The sequence below is a fragment of the Brachyistius frenatus genome, unplaced genomic scaffold (assembly GCF_029030835.1).
Source record: "Brachyistius frenatus isolate BFR_SWC_R1_liver_20210118 unplaced genomic scaffold, ASM2903083v1 Contig_4, whole genome shotgun sequence".
In the NCBI taxonomy this organism is placed as follows: Eukaryota; Metazoa; Chordata; class Actinopteri; family Embiotocidae; genus Brachyistius; species Brachyistius frenatus.
The window spans coordinates 3,770,127-3,791,154 of record NW_027210603.1 but is presented as its reverse complement, the minus strand read 5'-3'; the positions used below and the strand labels follow the sequence as shown (position 1 = coordinate 3,791,154).

General features: G+C 39.4%; 1 protein-coding gene across 1 annotated transcript; it reads right to left on the bottom strand.

Annotated features, from left to right (window-relative positions):
- Nucleotides 1-1,495: 1,495 nt before the first annotated feature.
- LOC138628454 (V-set and transmembrane domain-containing protein 2-like protein) lies at nucleotides 1,496-20,351 on the bottom strand. Its single transcript, XM_069711510.1, has 4 exons — nucleotides 20,093-20,351; nucleotides 5,156-5,325; nucleotides 3,233-3,277; nucleotides 1,496-2,684 (listed from the first exon to the last, which is right to left on the bottom strand). The coding sequence occupies exons 1-4, from the start codon at nucleotides 20,205-20,207 to the stop codon at nucleotides 2,373-2,375; spliced, it is 642 nt and encodes a 213-aa protein (XP_069567611.1). The 5' UTR covers nucleotides 20,208-20,351; the 3' UTR covers nucleotides 1,496-2,372.
- Nucleotides 20,352-21,028: the final 677 nt, after the last annotated feature.

Sequence of the window (21,028 nt, the reverse complement as noted above, 5' to 3'; positions counted from 1 at the left end):
TATCTTGATATATACGCATGTCTTTAAACACCAAAAGCCACGAATAACTAGGTTATGGTGTGATTCTTTCACAGTCTTGGCTCATTGTCCCTTGAAATAAAAAGTGTCCACTTTAGCTAAGAGTTTTCCCCCCAAATCTGACTCATTTATTCAATTGAATTTCAATAGAATTTTCAGTCATTATCTGCCAGGATGTGGCTGCAACTGGGAAGAGGGTGACCCCTGTAGGTGGTGCTGGAACTGCAGTAGCCAGGACTTTGGGGTTGTGAAGTCACTCAAGAGGGCGGCGACAGCGGGCTCAGAGTTGAAAGGAGAGCAGGTGGCTGGAAAACACAAAAACTTTGACTTTCCATGGCTTGAATCTTAGAGTCCAAGAAGCTCAGGGAGGACGGGGTGTTGTTGAGGGCGAGAGGAGCAGGGTCTACATTTGGAGAAGAGATGGCCGGAGGTTGTATTTGAGGCCTTTTCAGACTTTTCAGGGAATCAGGTGTTTCTGAGAGGTAGGGGGGTTGAAGCCGGAGGACCAGGGGGAGGGCAGGATGAGCTGCGGGTTTCCTGACGCTGATGTTGAGCTGAAATGACGGATTGATATGAAAAAATCTCGGACTCAGATCGGTTGATTGTTGGATACGATGTTTGAAGATCTTTGAAAGTTTTGGAGATGGGCCAGGAGCGAATAAAGAGATTTTCCCCGGCTGAAGAGGCTCCTGTGGACGCTGGGCATGGAGGACAGGTCATCGGCATCTGTGGTTGGCTGACCTGCCCGAGAGGCAGCAGGTAAAACTAAATTCCCTACTACTGTTTCATTTAATCTGCATGAAAGATTGTTAAAGGCATCAGACAGAGCACAAAGCAGATGCATGAACGCTGCTTCGTTTATAAAGTGCGCTCATGGGGAGGGACAAAATAGACTCAAAACTATTGGACAGAGAGGAACTCGTGACTATTAATCCCTCTGATCAACTACCGTGAAACATAATTAAAAAGAAGGTAGCTCAAATTCAGTTTGAAACTACTTTTGGCAGCAAAAACCAAAATAAAAACATTCCTTTGTCCTCATATCATTTTCTGCCTCTATTATAGGCTACAATTCAAATTAAGAATCCACAGATTTCCTCCACAAAGAACATGACCAGAATCATGAGTAGCAATTCCTTTGCAGTAAAAATAAGACATTAAATTAACATCGATGAAATTAACAAATGTAGGTACAATTAAAAGTCTATTATGTTGTTAAATCTTTGTGTCCTCTTTTAACATGTACATGTGACAAATGTATATTTTTACAGATGAAATTATGTATTGTAATATTATCAAACCTGTCAGTAAACACCTGAGAGATGCTTGAAGTCACAGTGAGCCACAAACATGTCAGAGCAACACTGAATCTTGAGGCTCATGCTTTCTTATTTAAATGTATGCAGCTTCATTGAAACCTTATTCTAATAAAGCCCGTAGCAGGGTAGCAGAATGACTGAAAAAAAAAAGACCAAAGTTGTTTCAAATGAATGTATTTAACAGAACAAATACTGAACAGCAGCACTAAGAACAAATACAATCAAGGAATGAAAACGAGATGCTCCATAAAAGTTTTAGACAGAAGGTGACACTGAGAAAGTAATGGCAAACATTTGGAGTGATTAACATAGTAGTTGTGGTTGTATCGTTTGGTTAAGTAGCACTGAGTGACTTTATGTTAGTGGTGACAGTAAAAGTCCACAGTGGAAAAAAGTGAATATACACAATAATTTATATATTATCTTGAAGTGAGGAAGGCATACATTTGCATTGTGACAGGCATTGTTGTAGTCGTGGTTTAAAAAGCTAAACACAGCCCGTTAAAATGAAGATTACATAATTGAAATCAATGCGCTTCAAAAGTTTTCAGATAAATGAAAAAAAAAGCTTAATTCTTTCTTCCTTAGGAGGCATTTACAATGAAATACTGCAGCTTTTTGTGGATGTTTTGGTAAAAGACAATAGAGATGGCACATTACAAAGGAAAGGCTAAATCCTGTGTATCAGTGAATCTCAGCTTTGCTTTGTTTTACTACTTTTGATATCCATAAAAAAAATTAAAAAAATAAAATCCTTCTTTGTTATTAGACTTACTGTAACATGAACATAAATGTAATGCAATAGGAAAAAGCACAGAGACAAAGAACAAAGCAACACAAAGAACACAATCCGATTTAGCGTCAGTAAAACTGTCCCTTCTTTTGGGCGTCCAAACAGCAATATTAAAGATAACAAACCATGAGACACAAAGAGTGCAGTCTGGATTCAGCTGTGTGTTGATTAGCGCTCCGGTGACCGTCCCTCTTAACGGGAATAAGTCGTGAACATGCAGACGGACAGGCGCGTCGCCCGCCCTAAAGCACACAGCTCTCATCGCAGTCAGTGGTGCTGCCAGCTGATCTCTTCCTCAGTTCCCTGCCTTCTGTCTGGTGGGGGGAATGCGGGTGGTTCCCCTGTGACCGGTGTCCTGGCTCCTGCAGCCGGACATAGTCTGACTCCTGACTCCGCCTCACAGGCTCCACCTGGAGGTAGGCCCGAACGTGGTGGCGCTGCACCACCGTACTGCTGTAGTCGATGACGCGACACTCGTACGTGCCCTCGTCTGACGGTTTGACGCTGGAGAGGCGGAGTTTGTGTGAGATGTTGCTACCGGCCACTTTTACCACCTAATGAGGAAAAAAGACAATTCATTCTTATTTATTGCCAGTACAATAGTATTTTAAAGGCCTTTAGAAACTGTTGGTGGAATTAATTATAATTATTATTATTTTTTTTTTTTTTTTAAGTGTTCTAAAGCAACAATTTAACTTGTTGCTGTTTACAACAGTATTGACGTTTTTAAAGCAGATAGTTCTACCATGTTGACTAAATTTTTTCTGATGAAAGACCTGGCACGAATCTATTTGAACCAGTTTTTCAACCACTGTTGCAAATTTGCATTGAATAGTTTTGATGCAAAATATTCACCAGTGAGGGTTTCGCATGCTCGTTTCATATAGTCACCGGGCCTCTAGTGTGTAAACATCTTAACACTATATCCTTCTCAACTACATTCTCAACTTTTTTTCTGAAATCCACTGTCGTTAAGAGATAATGAAACACTCCATGAATGAATCCATGAATTTGAAATAAATCTTCCAAAGATTTTATTTCTTTAATATGCATGAGAATAAAATTAATGGAAAAAAAAATCAGCAAGCTTCATCAAACTCACACTAATTTTGGTGGCCTCTCTGGACGTCTCCTCCAGCGGTAGAACCTGCACAGAAACATGGATGAAGCGTTGGCAGCAGAGAGCTCATTGAGGCAGCTCTTTTCAGGAAACATCTCATTGCTAATGCTGGCAACATCTCACTGGAGAGACATGTCTCATGTTTTTAGAAGCTTTTCTAACACAGGAGTCCCTTTTTGGACTGCTTATTTGTTGTAGTTACCGCTTTCTCTTGTAGTTGAGTGTGTGCATGCATGTTTAAATGTGTGTGTGTGTACAAGCACACACTCCACAGCATCCTCTGAGCAGGAGAGTGTGTGTGATTGGGTATGCAGAGGCACAGAGGTATTCTTTTGGGCATATTTATGAATTATGCATGGAGCACAAAGAGATTTTGAAAATCTATTTCTTTCTCAGTGCCAATTATAGTGTCTCGAGGCACAACAGGGGAGCCTGAGTTCCCCCATGATGGGAGAGAGTCTACCTGTTCCCCCTGCTGGCAAATGCTAATCAGCAATTACTCATTAGTTTCCATGCCAGTGGATTTCTGCAATGGCTAATATTGTATTTCCATTTGACTGATATACAGTACAGCAAGCTTTAGGTTCAGTTCTGTCCACAAAAATTAATCATAAAAATGGAAAAAGTCTATATTCAAAATGGAGAAAACACCTGCTGCTTTCAAACACTATGAACTCACTGACATAGAAAATGTATTGCATTTTGTTTTCTAGGGTTGTTGTTTTTTTTTTTTTTTACTCTGAACTACATGATACTTGGGAAATGCATATTAATGACTTCTCTGTTTGCATAAGAAAATGTTAAAGTTTGGCAGTTGCTTGGGAGACGAGGGAGTCTTTTTTTAGGTTAAACATTTGGCTTGTACCATGTTTTGTTTTCTGCTCAGTGCAAAAGGTTTTGAAAAAATGTGTACACTCTAAAAAATTACTGAAAAGATCAAGATAATATCAGTGATCTTGTGATATTTCTTATGTCTAATATACAGCAATGTAACTGTAGTCTCAGGAGGATATTAGTATAACACGGAAATAAAAAATAGTTAATAGTTATGTATACCACTGTAGCTCTAGTCATCATACAGTAGCCCACACAGATGCTGTGATTCCCAACCAGTTTCTTGTCAGACACCCCTACAATCGTCCTTTAACACCACCCAAACACGGATTATTAAATGGATGGTGAAACTAATATGTATGTGAAAGCTCATATTATTACAATATTTGTTTCATACTTACTCCTGACCCTACATGAATACCAAAGGTAGTCAGCAACCCAGGATTATATACAGTGAGTAATTCATTTTCAAATAATCACTCAACTATTAACAATTCAAAATAAATTAACATTGCTGGAATAAAAATAATAAAACATGTTTTCCAATTGTTATTGTATGGAACCTAGAGGTAATTCAGTTTTTTGGGAAATTAATGTTGTAATATCCACGTTGTCCTCATGGTGGCAGTATTGGCTGAATGTTACAATAAGTAAACAGACATCAATATACTGGGTTTATTTGGCTTATTGTCACAATGTAATGGCACTCAAACTGAGTTACAGGTTTTCTGGGAAAAAAAACAATTTTTTCCTCAATGAAGTATGTTATTAATTTGAAATTTTATAAGTAAACTAAAGTTCTCTGAAATTATAAAATGATGATGTCAAGCAGAGCTGCATTTGGTTAAACATGGGAAAGTTTTGAAGGTAAATTTGAAGCTATTCTTGAGGAATTAGTTTTTGATCAATTCATTAGTTATATCATCTAAAAGCAGAACTGAGAATCTAAAATGGTCACAAATCCAAGCCGGGAATACAAAAGAGCTCAGAAGTGTGCACTTCCTTGGACAATAAAACACTGCACGTATACATTTAAACCAGAACAAGATTAACGTTCCCCTTGAAGCTTACATCATTAGTGAAATGGCCAGGCTTCTCTTGCCAGTCTCTGTGGTCCTTGATGTACCACCACTGGATCTCCAGTGAGTAGGAGAGAGAGCCGGCCCCTCGGAAGGAGCAGGCCATCTCTACATCCTCACCGCTGTGCATCGTGATGTCGTGTGGGACCTCTGTAAAGAGAGCTGTAACAGAAAGAAACAAAAGAAAAAAGAAACAATGACTTCCCCATAAATGACAGAAACAAAAATCCTTGAGATTTCTATTTCTCAGAGAGTTCGGTGACCAAAATACCACCGGTGACATCACGACATCACACTTCAGCAAAAGAGAAATACTCAGACACAAACATGACAACTGCTATGAAGGATTTTAAAGAGTTTAAAGATTTGAAAAGGTCTCCACCAACACCTGTGGAAACAGTCTGGCTCGTGAGCCGCCAAGTGCTCCACTGTATCCACCAGCTAGTTGCTAACTCTATCTCTCTGCTGTTTGGGCTTGGGCAGGAGTGTTCAATGGGTTTATCAGTAGTTGACAGCTGGAAACAGCTGCCTACAGCTATAAGACAGGTTTGATGAGAGAGATGAGACAGGAAATGTGACACGTCAAAGCAAATTCTTTAGTAAAACTGTCAAAAGTCCAGGAGATCCCACTGTCGTACTTGAAGTGGGATAAGAACATAATAAGCCATCTGTTCTATCAGGTAACAATTAAATCTCATCAACAAACTATTCCTCTTTCAGAAAAAAAAACCCAAGACAGAAGTCAGTCAGCATATTTGCAATTGGCATTCACTGTGCCTTGTGCGAAGATGATCCCAGGATGAACAGGAAGCTGAGAGAAAAGGCTGAAAATAGAGGAGCAGGAGAGAGGGTTTTAGTGTCATTGGACTGACTGGGCCCTCAGGAGTCGTGCCCTTGATGCACTGCTGCTGGCGGCCGGGCTGTGGCCTCATTTGTCAGGAGGAGACATACTGTAGAGACGCAGCCTTTCAGGGGCCAAGAAAGGTAAAGGAAGAGGGAAGAGAGGGAAAGGGAGACAAGGGCAGAGGGGAAGGGAACTGAGGCGAGTGTGTTGAAAAGAAAGAGCTGAGACAGAAATGGAAAAGTGAGGAGACTGATAGGAGAGGCAGGGAGGAGAGCTGAAAGAGCTGAAGACGCACACAGTGATACGAAGGATATTGGACCTTTTTTTTTTTTTTTTTTTTAGAAAGAACTGTTAATAAATAGATGAAAGACATATGGAAACGTGCACAGACAGAGTATGATATAAAAGTGCAGACAGCAGTCCACTGCAGCTTGTATGTTTATATTCAGAGAACTTGGCTGATCTTTATGATCCAACCTGTCTTATTATTAATATCCTTTTTGATGCTGTAAAGCACCCTTTTCTCCTAATTACTTAATGGATCATATGTACCATGCAGTCAAACATATTTACTGTTTTTAAAATTATATTTAAACATTGCTAATATCTACATTTGCACACCATGAACAGTCCATACAACTAAACTCTTCTGTGGAGGACACACTATTTGAGACGCTTTTCAATCTAAAAAACCAGCATCACTAACGATGGGGTCACGAATCAATAACAACAAATTGCCACCTGTTTGACACAGTGTCACCAACCGGAGTCGACATGGATACAAGCGGCTCTGTGAGGATGCACCGTGGAGCTAACATGCTAACATGCTGAGGTTCTGCAGGTTTGACAATATTGAACATCTCAGTTTTGTTGGATCACTACAGTTATCGCATTTACTCAGGGAAGCATGCATATCTGAACCAAATTTCATGGCAAACCAATTGGACCACAGAGGTCAACCAAATAAATAATATCTTCATAACCCTTCTGTGGCCAAAAAAATAGCATTGTAAGCTTTACAAAAAAAGGCTTTCTCACAGCACTGATGTATTAGATAGGACATCTGTGCCTCACAGCGTTAGATGTCTTATCTCAATACCAAACATATTGCAAAATAAATGATAATAATGTGATATTGTGTCTCACACAGCCACAGATAACTTTGTTGAAGGGCCCCTGGTGAATTTCTTTATACTGCCTTCTCCTTTAACTACGGCCATGAACACGAAGCACTCGCAGGCTCTTCCACAGAGTGGTCATGTCGTATGCTCTGATGCAAACTGCAATTACACTGACAGACCAAAGAGCTACATATGAGTGCATTCACTTCGCATCCCTGGCAGGCTTCTGAGACATCTATTGAAAGAAACAAGCAGCATTGCAAAGACTTATACAAGTTAAATTCTTCAGATGAGACAAACAAGCAGGCGAAATTATAGACCCAAAACAACATTTTGAGTTTTCGCCTTGGATTATTTTCACTGATTACATAGCCTGTTAAATTGCTGAGTGTGTCATGAAAACATCACAGGCAGGCAGGAAAAAACAAAACCTCAAGCCACTTGAGTATAACTCCTGAGACTGAAAAAAATAAGGTGAGATGAGGATACAATTCAGTTAATCTAAAATCTGCCTCTCCATCTTCACCTTAAAATATGAATCTTTACTAAAGATGCTGCTAGATAAAAGGGCAGAGAACAAATGTTCTCCCTGGTTTATGAGGCTTCGCATGTAGCTCAGGGCCCGCAGATACAGTACGTAACAACACAACAGATGCTTTGAGGAATCTTAATTTAAGATCCACTGGACAGCAGCAAGCTCTATCTGCTAATGAAGACGGAGACGAAGCTAACGGCTTAATTACTACATTCAATCAGGCTGAATTATCTAAACAGTAGAGACATTTTACAAGCATGTCTCACACCTCCTTTAATGTGAACATTGAAAGCCTCAGAGAAATAAATGGGAAAAGAGAATTTTATAGACATGATAATTTCTTAGGATACACTGGATAATGAGAATGAAAAGCAGAAGGACACAGGCAGAAAGCTGGACATTACAGCAGACAAACAGATGTTTTCCTGGAAACATTTTCTGTGCAGCTCTGTGTACAGCAAAAGGAGACGAAAACTGTAAACACTCCTGCAGTGATTTCTCCTGATTTTGCACAGTGGGATGCATCTTCTGGGATGGTTTCCTGCAGTGCTGACTATTCCTTCGATGCCGCTGAAAACTGTAATCACAGCTGGTGGAATGATTCTCTTTCATCTGCCGATGCACGTTTTTCTTAATGGCAGGAAAATCTGCCAGGATAACAAGGCAATCCAATCTTAACAGCGCAAGTTCAAAAGCTCCAGAAATAGCATCTGAGGAAAAGTTCTTGTGATTATTATAAAGTGAAGGGATCCAGGAAACTGAAATGTGACGCGACCTATGATCTTTGAGAAATCACGCCAGCTCACAGTAGCAGCTGTTTTAGGAGTATCAACACAGCTTGTGTCTGAAGCAGCCAATTATGTCTTGACTATTAAGATTAATAGTCTACGATTAATTCAACATTTAATGACAGAGAAGATACATAATTCTCAATTAACCACAGATTCCTTTCACTCAAATGGGACAAAGAATTGAAACTGAAAAACCTCCTGAAGGGAGAAAGATTGTCATCAACTGCGGATTTGATACTTTTGTGTATTGGAACATATTTCTGAGAAAATACATTTTCTTAATGGTTTCATGCCAAGAATTCTTCTCTCTAACAGCATTAACTTTAGAGTATAAATCTCATTATTCAGGAGTGACGCGCTTCCTTTCGGATACCCGATGAAGAGCACAGAGGTTCTGACAAAACTTATAATAATGCCTAGTAATAATATCTTATGGTGCCAGAGCTGAAGCACAGAGGCAGATAACTTCCCTGTGCATTAAATATATGAGCAAAACAACAGAGGGTGGCATTTCAATCATCTTAGAGTTTTCTTAGTAGTCAGTGCAGGTTCTCGTGTTTTTTTTGTCCTCAAGATACAGTATCAACAGCTCGCGACAGAGCGCAGCAGTCTGTCACTTTGAACTGTCAGCTGCAGACAAAAAAGATGTTTGTGTGACACATAAAACTAGTGAGCACAAAAAAGGATAATATTGAACATTTTTTTGAAAATATAAATGATTAGCTTACTACGCGAGTAGTTGATTAATTAAGAAGTATGGAATTATTCCATAATAACCTACTGTTGGCTAACTGTCCAATCACAGGTCTGATGTAACACAGTTTGGTCAACAATCTTCAGCTTTCTCCCCATTTAGAGGCAGTTTGAATGAGGGCAGACAAAATCAAATATCGCAATATTTGATATTTGATATCTATATTGTGACAATATTGTAGGGATGATTATTGGTGCTGTCTCAAAATATCAACACAAATGAGATCTTGGTAATCATCAGTAACTCATTACTAAGTGGGTGAAGGCAAACAATAGAACAGCAAGTTCATAGAATGAAAACAATTAACTGTAATACAGTCTTTAAAACCGGAAAAAAAAAGACTAATGCCATATCATGATACTACGATATCCAAAATCTAAGATGCTATCTGGTCACGTCATGATATTTATACAATATCAATATACTGTCAAGTCCTTAATTAAGGACATATTTAGAACCCATTTTGCAGTATTTTCTATTTTAAACAACTCAGTTGGAGTCATTACAAAAAGTCAGCAGGACTTTCAACCAGCTCATTAAGCTAATGTTGGCTTAATTAAATAGCTAGCCACAGCTAATAATATCTGCTATCATCTCCTGTTATTTCAGCTGGCAATATGGAAGAGTAACAGCTGGAAATGAGCAGCATGATTTCTGTTTGATATCAAGAACCCGCTGTTTTAAAAATGACCAAATTCTGAGTGGTTATCATTGTAATGTCAAGAGAACTTCTAGATTGTTTTCACACCAATACTCTGGTTTTGAGGAGTTTGTGAACTCGTTTTCCCCTCGTCTTTTCACACAGAAAAAAGAACAAGCAAACCAAAATCCATCACAACAAACCACATGAGAACGTCCTCTCTGCTTATTGATTAGATGTGTCTGTGGTCCAAGCAAAAAGGAAACACAAGAAGAAGGTCCTGTGTTCTGGACTTTTGCATATTTCTGAGAAAACACGACAAGATAATTTCACATGAAGCACTGGCAGGTTAGGTTAACCCTAACAGCTAATTGGCATTGCCTTGGCAATTATCTGGCCAATATACCAGGCAAAACTCCATCCAATTCAACCAGTTTAAAAAGCACTGGTGTGAAAACACCCTAACAGACCTAAACAAGTTTCATAACTAAGGAGACGTAGTGAACGCTTAGCTTTCTGTTGTAGTCAGTTGGCAAGTAAATATATAAAACATTCGCTTTTAAAGTGGTAAAAAAGGTGCTTTTCTTAAATTTATAATCTGTAAGGAAATATATTTGGCTGCTGCGTTCTATAAAAGAATAATAATACGGATTTCATTATATTTTGTTTGCATATGACTTTTAAAAATCAACCCTTGATGCCTTTTCAAATATACATGACAATCCTTTTATATGATGAAAAACCAAAGTAGAGAATAAATCAGAATTAATGAGGCTATCTTAGCCTCCGCAGCCATTTAAAACCACAGTGTGTGAAGCCAAAGTCAAATCAAGGAGAGAGACTGCGCAGGGAGTCCTCATATACACCCGGGAGTCCAAAGCTACAGGACAGTCTTATAGCTGTAAGGTAATTCCTGCACTTTTCCCATTTCTTCAGCCAGCCAATAAGACCCTGATTCTGCAAATGCAAGATTTTTCTCAATTTTCCACCTCTTTCTTTCTCTTGTTTAAATCCTCTCTTAGCTCTTTCTCTGTCTTGCTGTCTCTCCCGCCAGCTCACTGGCATCTCCCACAAATATCTTCCTCTTGTTGAAAACACACTGCGTGTTTACTCTTCTCTCGCCCTCTTTTATTGCCCTTTCATTCTAACTTTCTACCTATTACAGGCTCCTTCCATCTCTTCTCAACTCTCACTTTCCTTCCTCCTTTAATTCAGTTCCCATCCTCACTTTCCCCCCTCTCTCTGCCTCTCTTGCTGAGTGGGCAGTCTGTGTCTGTTGGCTCTCTGGTGTCTGCTATAAAGAGATTCTTCCAGCGCTCTCAGAGTAGCCCACTACACCTCCTGAAGCGTAGCCCACTGCCTCTGCCAGGTGCTCGGCCTCCTGGGAGGATTGAGTGTCTCACTGTGTGGTGTCTTGTGGCTTGAATTCAGCACGTTGGGTATCACGTTGTGTAGCTCTGTGTTGGTTTGAAATGGATGTTAAAAAGTGTAGCACATTATTTTTCTGTCATTGATTGACCATAATAGCACTGGTGTGTGTTTCCGGTGCGTGTTTTACATAAGCCATGATACACAAGTTGTTCCGTTATAAGAAAATAATGGAGGAGGTGGAGGCGGAAAATAGCAAGCAGAGGAGCCTGTACACGTATCACTCTGCAACATTTCACACATGCTTTTCTCTCTAACACACACACCGTTACACACATCGGTTACCGAGGGAATCACAGCAATTCAAAGATCAAAGGGCAAAGCAAGAACTGCTTCACTAGATGGAGGAGGAGGACAGAAAGATGAAAAGTGACAAATTAAAATAAATTTATGAGTAACTCCTAAAGAAAGCCGATGAAAAAAAAATCGTCAGTCTTGCAAACTCTGCCTGCTACTTCTTCTTTTCATCACACAGATTAAATATAATTGTTTTTACGCTCTATGAATCCATCATATAATTAATTTAGTTGACTGTTTTTTTCTTTTTCTTTTTCTTTGTGAAAGGCAAACAATCTCATTAGCAGTCTTTGATGTAAAAGTGTGACAAGCAGGGGAAGACAGAGAGAGAGAGAGAGAGATCAGAAAACATTTGAGATGCAAAAATGCTACAGATGCATACAGTTAATATATAATGGTAAAGATGGTTGGTTGTAGATATGGTATTTCCAAATGCAAATATCTACGTGGTGACAAAGGGGTTTCGAGAATGCCAGAAAACAGGAAAAAATATATATTTTTAAATGCTCTTGGTTGTCTTTTTTAAATTATTATTTGCCCGACTGACTTACATTAACTTTTTGATGTTTGTGCTGACAATGTGTAGAACAATGAAAACATGTATAATAGCAAAGATTGAAGTCCACAAAACTTGGGTGTTGGAAGCAAATGACACATTTTAATGCAACAACTGGAATTACCGCCTCGTGGTTGTATGTCAGTTTGTAGTTTACATCCATGTCTGTCCAGACTGCCACAATATATGTAGTGAAGACTGAAGAAATTTAGCCGATAAATCAGATTCTGATAGAACATAAAGTTGCAGCCATGACAGTATACGAGGCTTTAAATATGGATGTTGCTTCAAAGAAGCTATAAATTCTAAATCGTGAAAGCTTCACACACATCTTCAACCCGACAGCTCAAAAGCTCTGTACAATCATTACAGTTTCAAGTTGGACACCCAAGATTGCTGTTTACGCTGCAGTGTGTTGAAGCCAAAGGTCCACGTAATGACAAATTAGATTTCTAACTGAAATAATCAGCCACATCATGTGGTTAAAGGTTTCTACATAAAGTAAAAGATATGACATTTCGTACTGAATGCTAATATAAACGACGTTTCAAACGGAAGCACACTCAAAACTCATATCATCCCAGATGCTGCATTACAGCCCACATTATCTCTGTGTAGTAAATTACTGGCAATGTCTCCTCCAATTTCTCCATTTACTGAAACTTTATGTCAGACTTTGTGTCTCTAATGTACTCCATACATTTTTAAAATGGAAGAACTTTTTGCCAACCCGCCCAAGCTTTGAGATACAAGGAATAAAATGTTTTTAAGTAAAACATAATTGTTTTATAGGTCTGACACCAGCCCTATTAATGCAAAAGTCTCCATCCATCCTGATCTATATCCATCTGACAGTTGTCAAATTGCCTTTTAGTTTACTATGCATTAACCTTCCTGTGAAACGTGTAGTTGACAAAGAAAGTCTGCTAGCTTGTGCTGTGCCAACGTCAGGCCCTATCAAAGCTGGCTCAGTAGCAATCCAACTGTTTCCTGACTTCAATCACAGCAGCATCACTGGAAATCAATACAATAACCTCAGTAGAATGCTAAATCAACACAAGAGCTGACTCCTCTGGTAAATTTTCATGGGTAAGAAAAGAATGAACATGTACTTGTGACGTGAATATTGACTTCCAGGGAAATCTTATGCACACAGGACCGTGTCATTTATAATGCTATATAGCAGGCAAACAAAGGCTCGGCCTTGTCTAAGTATAGATTTTCATAAAGACAGTAGTCAGACCTTCTTCAAGCAGAGGCAGAGGACCCTTCTTTGAAGATGTAAATACATTACATGCATTTTTAAAAAGGTCCTCTTTGGCATTTTTCACTATATTGCTCACAGAGCAATGATAGAAGGGAGGCCATGAGAACAGAGGCAGCTGCTCACTATCCATCAAAGACTCATTAAAAATGAAACGGGGAGGAAATAATGAAAGAAAACAATGCAGTGGAGGACATAAATATATAAACAAACACATGGCTCAAGCCAAAAAGAGGACCAGTCTTTTCTGGTGATGGTAAATATTTTGCGGGTCCCAGTCAAAATGAAAGCGATGAATCCAGCCTGAGTGCCTGTGTGAGGTCAATCCATCAATCCTCTATTTCTCTGCTATAAAGGGAGCTTGAGCTGTTTGAGGGTGACTAAATTACAGAGGCCTCATTAGCATGGATGAGAAGCAAGTGTGACACCCGTATCTTTCCTTGTCCATGTGTGTGTTAGAGAGAAAGGGACTGGCAGTATAAGCTTGTCACCACCCATGAAGCCTTCTGTTTCTTCTCTGTCAAACCCTTAAAGGATGAAGCTTATGTTATTCTATATTTATTTTACTGTCAACATATGACATGAAAACACCCAAACCAACAATATGTTTGTCCATCTCTTAACACTATCCCTCAAGTCCAATATTGGTAAGGAAATCCTTACTAATAGACCACAAATATATAAAGTGATTCCACTTAAAACAACAAAATTATTACTTAAAATAGTTTTTAGCAAATGTTAGTGGATTTATTGGGTCCATCCTAAGTCATACAGTGATAGACATTTACAGTGCTATAGTAGTTCAGTATATGCAGCGCCAGAGCATGTTTGTGGGAGTATACTAGGTTGGAGACAAGAAGTGCACTAGACGGTAAAGCAGGAGGGAAATGGTGCAAAGAAAGTCCTTTGTGTTTAGTGAGTAGCTAATCCCACACATGATAAACGTTGCAATAAGATATTATTTGGGTAATAATGTCTCTACAATAAATATGTAATAATACAGTCCTGGTGTTACTGAGACATGTAAAACATGTTTTAAACAACTTCATGCATTGTACTGTATCATTTGTTTGTAGGATGTCGCCCAAACTAGAGTGCAAGTGGTAAATGTGAGAAGCCAAGTAACTAGCTTTGGTTACGTGTTGTGGTTGACTCATTTTAAACACACTAGAATTACCGCCTCTTGTTTGTATGCCTTCGCCTAACAGTCAAGTTGCAGTTTACATGCATGTTTGTCCAGACTCAAGACCTGAATTAGTTCAGCCTTGGAACCTAGTAAGCGTTTGTGCCAAGTTTGAAGAAATTCCCTCAAGGTGTTCATGAGCCATCGTGTTCACTGGGATGGGAACAAGGGGGCATAAAACTGTCATAATGAATCTTATGGACCAAAAGTGTATTATATTATATTCAACAGTGCTGAGAAGTAAATATGTTATGATTTACCAGAGTAAGTGATATTGTGCTGGTTTTGAGTAACTAAAGTAAACAGTTTTAAAAGACCTCTCTTCTAAATGTCTATTCAGGCTCAGAATTTACAGAGTGAAACTGTGTATAGATGCACAGCAGGCTAACTCTGAGTATTGAAACAACTTGGCAAAGGTCATGTAGCAGCCCAGTCTCCAGGGCAGCTTTTATGCCTCAGTGTGTTCCTGCAGAGGAGCATTTCAAATGAAGCCTTGGTAGCTGGAGGGATTGCAGAAATCCTTCTCTAAGTTAAATGCAAACATTTTTCACCTGAAAAAGTGCTGCCTGTTGGACACAGCTGGTAAACTCAGCTTCATTAGCTCAATGCCTCCATCGGAGTCACATCTGAAGAGAAGAAATGATTAATTGAAAAGAAATACAGAGACATAAAAATCCATCTCAACATCTCAACTTCCACCAAGGTGAATGTAAATAGCCTGTGAACAGAATCCTTCTGGGAGAAGGTATTCGCTAATTTGATGAATGGGTTTAATAATCAGGGAAGCCCCAAGGGAATGGAGGATGAAACAACAAGAAGCTGCAGCAATAAAGAGACCTGCTGCAGATATTTATCTTCATCTTACGAAACTTTAATCCACAAAAACTAACTAATGAAAGTTCTGTTGGGTTAGTGAATATCGGAAAGACCTTCAGGGATGACAGCACTTTGTTTTAAGTACCCAAGGACTACATTTCCATTCAATGGCATTAAAAAGAAGACATTATTTAGCAGTCAGATGAGGTCACAGCCACAGATGAGTCAGATATTATGATACTACTACTATTGAATTACGGTGTCGAGAGATTTCTGTACACAGCACAGTTCCTGTACAAGTGACGGCTTGTACCCAAATGTGAAAAAACACAAAATAATAGTCTTGAAAAATGCCAGTAAGTCAATAATGCTGTATTTGGTTGAGAATCAGCAGTGGGGAAACAGACAGTAGTCTCCTCTGGGAAATAATTGTTTGCCGCGAGACCTTCAGCCTGAATTCAAGGTGGAAGGTAAAAATAATGAAATAAGAATGGAGCGTCATACAGTGTAAATCAAGCAAGCAGCTGTCTGCCTGTTGCCACGAGGACCGGAGGCCTGTGGAGTGAATTTTTCATAGCCCCTGGGACACGAGACTCCAAGGCTATTTCTGCGTTTCCTCTCGTTGTGGCAACATGAAGTTACATGTGTTGTTGACAACACATACTATGGCTCTGAGGCATTTTGGAGATGGCACACTGTACTCCATCTGGACTCCCCGGTGATGAAGGACAACATTATGTTCTATTCGACTATGCTGCCCTTGAGAGCCTTTACGTGATGCCGTCTGTGTTTTCCTTGAGACGGGACAGTCGAGTGCAGGAGCCGTCTGTTCTGCATAATGTGTCCAGAGTTACAAAGAACTAAACTGGAAACTGAATTTAAGTTGATGCAGTTTCACTTCAGTTGGAGCGGCTTTGGAAGCTGAAGTATGATATTAATGTAACGAAATGCCATGTTGATATAGAGTATTTCAATTCAAGAGAGTCTAGGTGAGCTTATACAACCAAGACCTCAGGATAAATAGATTGTGTGGTCTCAAGTCATCTCTATTAAAACATTCTTTATTTAATTAAACCAAACTTCTATACTTTTATGACATTTTTATGACATAAGCTCCATCCACACTAAACCTTACCATGCATAAGCTCTATTTGGAGGATTCTCTGCTGCTAAGCCAACATCCCCAATAAAAGGATTGTTGACTATTGATTATAGCATAAAGCAATAGTTTCCATGTGAGGCATTTAGGGAACTATTACTGACCCCTCTGTGTTCTTTTTCTCCACATGTTGTTTAATTGATCTTGCCAGACAGCTTTTAGATAAATTACTGCCCCCTTCTGGCAGGAGTATCACATTACAACTAGGTGCCAGTAAAAACAGGGAAAAACAAGGATGTGATTAGTGCATACTATTCAATTTAAAAAATATATATATTTTAAAGACTATTCAAATATTATAAATATTTATGAAATCCTGACCTATCCCTGCTTCACACTTAGGGACCTCCAGAGATTTCTACATCACCAGAGAAACGTCGGTCACGTTAAACTGTCTCCAGTATCTGCTCGAGGTGTACCTTGTTGCAACCACTCTTTCACTGTCCCGCTCTTTCCTACCGTGCATTTGCCAGCACCCTCTGCTGTGACAGCATGACTGTACAATCTGTGCCCCCCCTCCCTTCCCTCCTGCACTGTCAGAGCTCCATTAAATTGAAAGCCAATGCAAACTGCCGGGGCTGGCCGTCCTCATTAAGAGGACACCAAGCAGAGGACTGGCAGAGGATCCCAGACACTTTGGAGGCCTAATGAATTGGTACACGCCCCCACACTGTGAAAGTGGTGCACTCACTATGGATAACAGGATGAATGCTGCCAAAGAGCTCGAACATTGCAAGGCCTTGTGCTGGAAATGCATTTGACAGAACCACGTGTGGCACCATTATCATCACTTTGGGTTCTCTCCAAGGACAAAAACTCACAAAAGACCACATATTGACAAAGAACATTCACTGCTCAAACTTGACCTCCATGCACCTGCGGCAGGTGATAGTCTGACACGATGCAAACAATGACGTGAAGCTTTTAATCCGTCTAACAGAGTCATTATTTCTTTACACAGAACACATGATTTTGTGTCATAGGTGATTCGATCTACACTTCAGCTCGAGTGGAAACAGGTGAACAGGGGCTACATGCACTTATCTGAAACAAATGAGTCAGGGCTGAATCTAACAGTGTATGCAGCCTCTCTGCTCTGCATGAGGGCTCAGCTCCGCTCTGCCTGGGCAATTTATCAAAAAGCATGATTACATTTTTTTAAATAAATACAAAATAAATTCTCCTGAGGAATACTTAACCACAAAGGAGACCACAACTCTGTTTTCTGAAGCTGTATCTGTTCAAAAGTGGAAATGAAATGCTTTTATTTTGTTTTCTGAATCTAATTTTTCATTCTTGTAAAACACCCTCAGGCATCTCTTCTTTATGGCCAGTCTGAGACAGAGTGGGGAGGAGGACACAACAATTACAGCCGCTTTTAATTAAATCCCTGTGGAAGAAATGCTACTAATTGATTTTCTAACCTGTCCAATCCATTTGGAACCACTGCACAGTCCACTCAATCATAGTGATCGAGCGAAAGCTAACTTGCTAAACAGAGTAGGCTCGAGGGACAGCTGGTCAGATAGCAGTAGTAGTTGTGGTTGTCGCACAATCGAATTAGATAACAGGAAATCTATGTTTGGATATGCAAGAAATTTAAGACTGCTTGGAGGTCAAAGTACCAATTATGTTTAAAAAAGTAACACTCAAATAAATAAAATAATTTCATGACCAAACGAGGTATTACACGTTCATGAAAACTTGACACTGTATGAAAATAAAAGGAAGAGAAATTATCCTTCAAGTCATTTTCGAGTTGACTTAACTTATTCCAAAGACATTTTTAAGGATGGCGTCACCTACAAGAATAAAACTGTATTGTCCATCACTATCAGGAGCATACTCGAAAGATTTATACTGCATCACTGTAGACTCCAACATTTTAAAAGAATATACAATTTTTCTTCAATTGTACTCATTATTTTCATGTTCAGATTCATAAGCGGTGAATGACACAAATATACTACTTGGCAGTTTGACTTAACAGATCAGCAACCAATAAATCTGCCTGATGACAGCAAACACGTGAGCCACTGAAGTCAATAGAAGTGCTATACTGTAAAGAACCAAGCCAAGAGGAGTGCAGAACTACTGCAAACTCACACTGTTCTTTTGTTCCAACAAGAGGCAGCCAGCAGCATATGAAATATGGAAATATTGCTTTAGTAAAGGGCACTTCACGCCTCTATCCACCTCCTGAAAAAGCACATCACAGATCCGCTCTCTCCTTCAGGTGCCTACGGGAGCTGTGTTTTGTCTTAGAAATATAGAACATTTGGGTTAATTTGCATTGCAATAATTTCACATACAGTTCTCGGGGATAAGCTTTCCTTGGTTGGAGATAAGTGGTCTCAGGCCCATATACATGTATCGTATAATTTAAATTTTGACAGTCTGGTTTTGAATGGAGCCTTATGTTCCATGTTGCTCTTTAGGTTTACGATCTGTCAGTCTCTACCATCAACTACTGCACTAAGGCAAAAATAAGTAAATAAATTAAAATATTCTATTCAGACGAGAGTGTAAGCGCCTCAAAGGTTGGTGATTTAAATCCGTCCCTGGATTATTAATATTTCTGCCAAAATTTCTGTCAACAAAGCCCCAAACTCTCAGATGCGGCTACTCAGTGAATAAAAGAGCTTTCAGGTGGGATGTTTTGGCGTACAGTAAGTAAAGCTGGCCCTTGGGGAAAGGCTCAACTTGGTTACAGTAAAATTAGATAAAAAATGTATTCAAATTTTTCTGATTAACTATAATGCCAAGCTTATTAGTTCAGCTAACACAAAGCTTATTTTCACATCAGGTAAAACCTCCTCAACTCACACAGATGCACCAAACGCATTATTTATTTATTTTATTTCCATAGAGATTACAGGATACAGCATTAACTGCATAGCTGTTTTTTTTTTTAATTTATTTGTAATGATGTTTTTATAGCTTAGACTAGTCTTCAATTTCCTCTGATACTGTATCACTATTACCAAGGGATTCCCCCTTAATTTTGTGCTGACATTTATTATGCCAAATGCAAAACATACAACAGTCTGGCAGACACTTTGGTCAGCAGGTGCTGTTTCACAATATGAGGAAACTGCTACACTGGTTTGAAAAGCTACTCATGTTGCACCTGATTTTGTCAACCCAAATAGGTAATACTGAATTTAAATGTAGGGTATGAAAGTGGTCTGTGCAGCCTCTTAATGAGTTATGTAAAATGGTCTTTCATATTCAGAGAGATCACAACGCATCATCAAGTTGCACCATATTCAATCACTTACGTGTAGACACAATAAAACATGATAAAAGTGAGAAATTTAGAGATGTAATCCCTAAACCAATACATATTTAAGTTAATCATAGGCAACAAATAAGGCTGAATCTAGCTGAGGCTTATAACTGAAAGAATTAAAATTCCCACCAAATCAAGAATAATGTTCACTGAACCCCACCCAGACTCTCCACCTCAACACTGAATGCAATGATATTAAATCTTCCAGTCAAAGGTACCTCCAACAAACACGAGCAGAGACCAACTCACCATTTCCAGAGATGTGATTATCCACGTCTCCGTGTCCGTCGTTGAGAGCTGCGTTAAGTTGAATGTAAAGTCCCGCGTACTGTAAAATCCCCATCACCACTCCAAACGCTCCCATTGTTTCAGCCGGCGTGTCGAGCAGTCGTATGAAATTGTCACGTTAGGTGGAGAGCATCGGTAACGATATGTCCCCACCGGCGCTGAGCAGCCCTCGCAGACATACAGCTGGAGCTGGAGGGGAGAGACGCTGATGCTCCACTCCGCTGCGCGCGAGAAGATGATGCGGCCGGGCGCGCGCGGAGGGAGAAGCAGCGTGGAGACAGGTGCAGCAGCGTGGAGACAGGTGCAGCAGCTCGGCTCACACCGGGAGTTAATTACAGGCGGAGGGATCTCAGTGTCGGTTTAACTTTAATTTCTGCACTGGTTTTGAAACCTGTTAACTCGCTTCAACAGGATCTCCTCAATTATTCAGATTCTGGCTCTCTGGAGATATAGCCAACATTTGTATGTGAGCTTGGATGGTTGTTATTGATATGTTAAACATATTCTTATGTTTCATGTAGACTATTTTATGTATTTTATTTATATCTCAATGTGTTCACCTAGCTGCAACACAAATATCATCTGGGAACAATAAAGTTTAAAGAATTGGCCTGGCTGCACAACCTTAAGTGAAAGGAAACTGCTTTTTTAAATTTTGCATTTATGTTTTGTTTATGATGCATTTTTAGATCCGTAGTGCTTTTCCTCATATGTTTTCACCTTTGTATGTGTTTTGTCCTCAGGGAACCCGGTAAAAGAAACAAATTATCATTTTTACTTTCCAGTTTTTACTCCAAATAAATAATTGAAACACGTTAACTGCTTAGGCTTTGGAAGTGCTGATTGTGCAGATGTTGTCACTGGCTGCAGCTACATGTTATTACCATACTAATTAAC

Excerpts from the sequence above, each read along its gene's own strand:
- LOC138628454 (XM_069711510.1), bottom strand. The coding sequence starts at position 20,207 with ATGGGAGCGTTTGGAGTGGTGATGGGGATTTTACAGTACGCGGGACTT. Across the intron at positions 5,326-20,092 it reads TAATCACATCTCTGGAAATG|CTCTCTTTACAGAGGTCCCA; the intron begins GTGAGTTGGTCT and ends TTTCTGTTACAG. Across the intron at positions 3,278-5,155 it reads CTGGCCATTTCACTAATGAT|GTTCTACCGCTGGAGGAGAC; the intron begins GTAAGCTTCAAG and ends GTTTCTGTGCAG.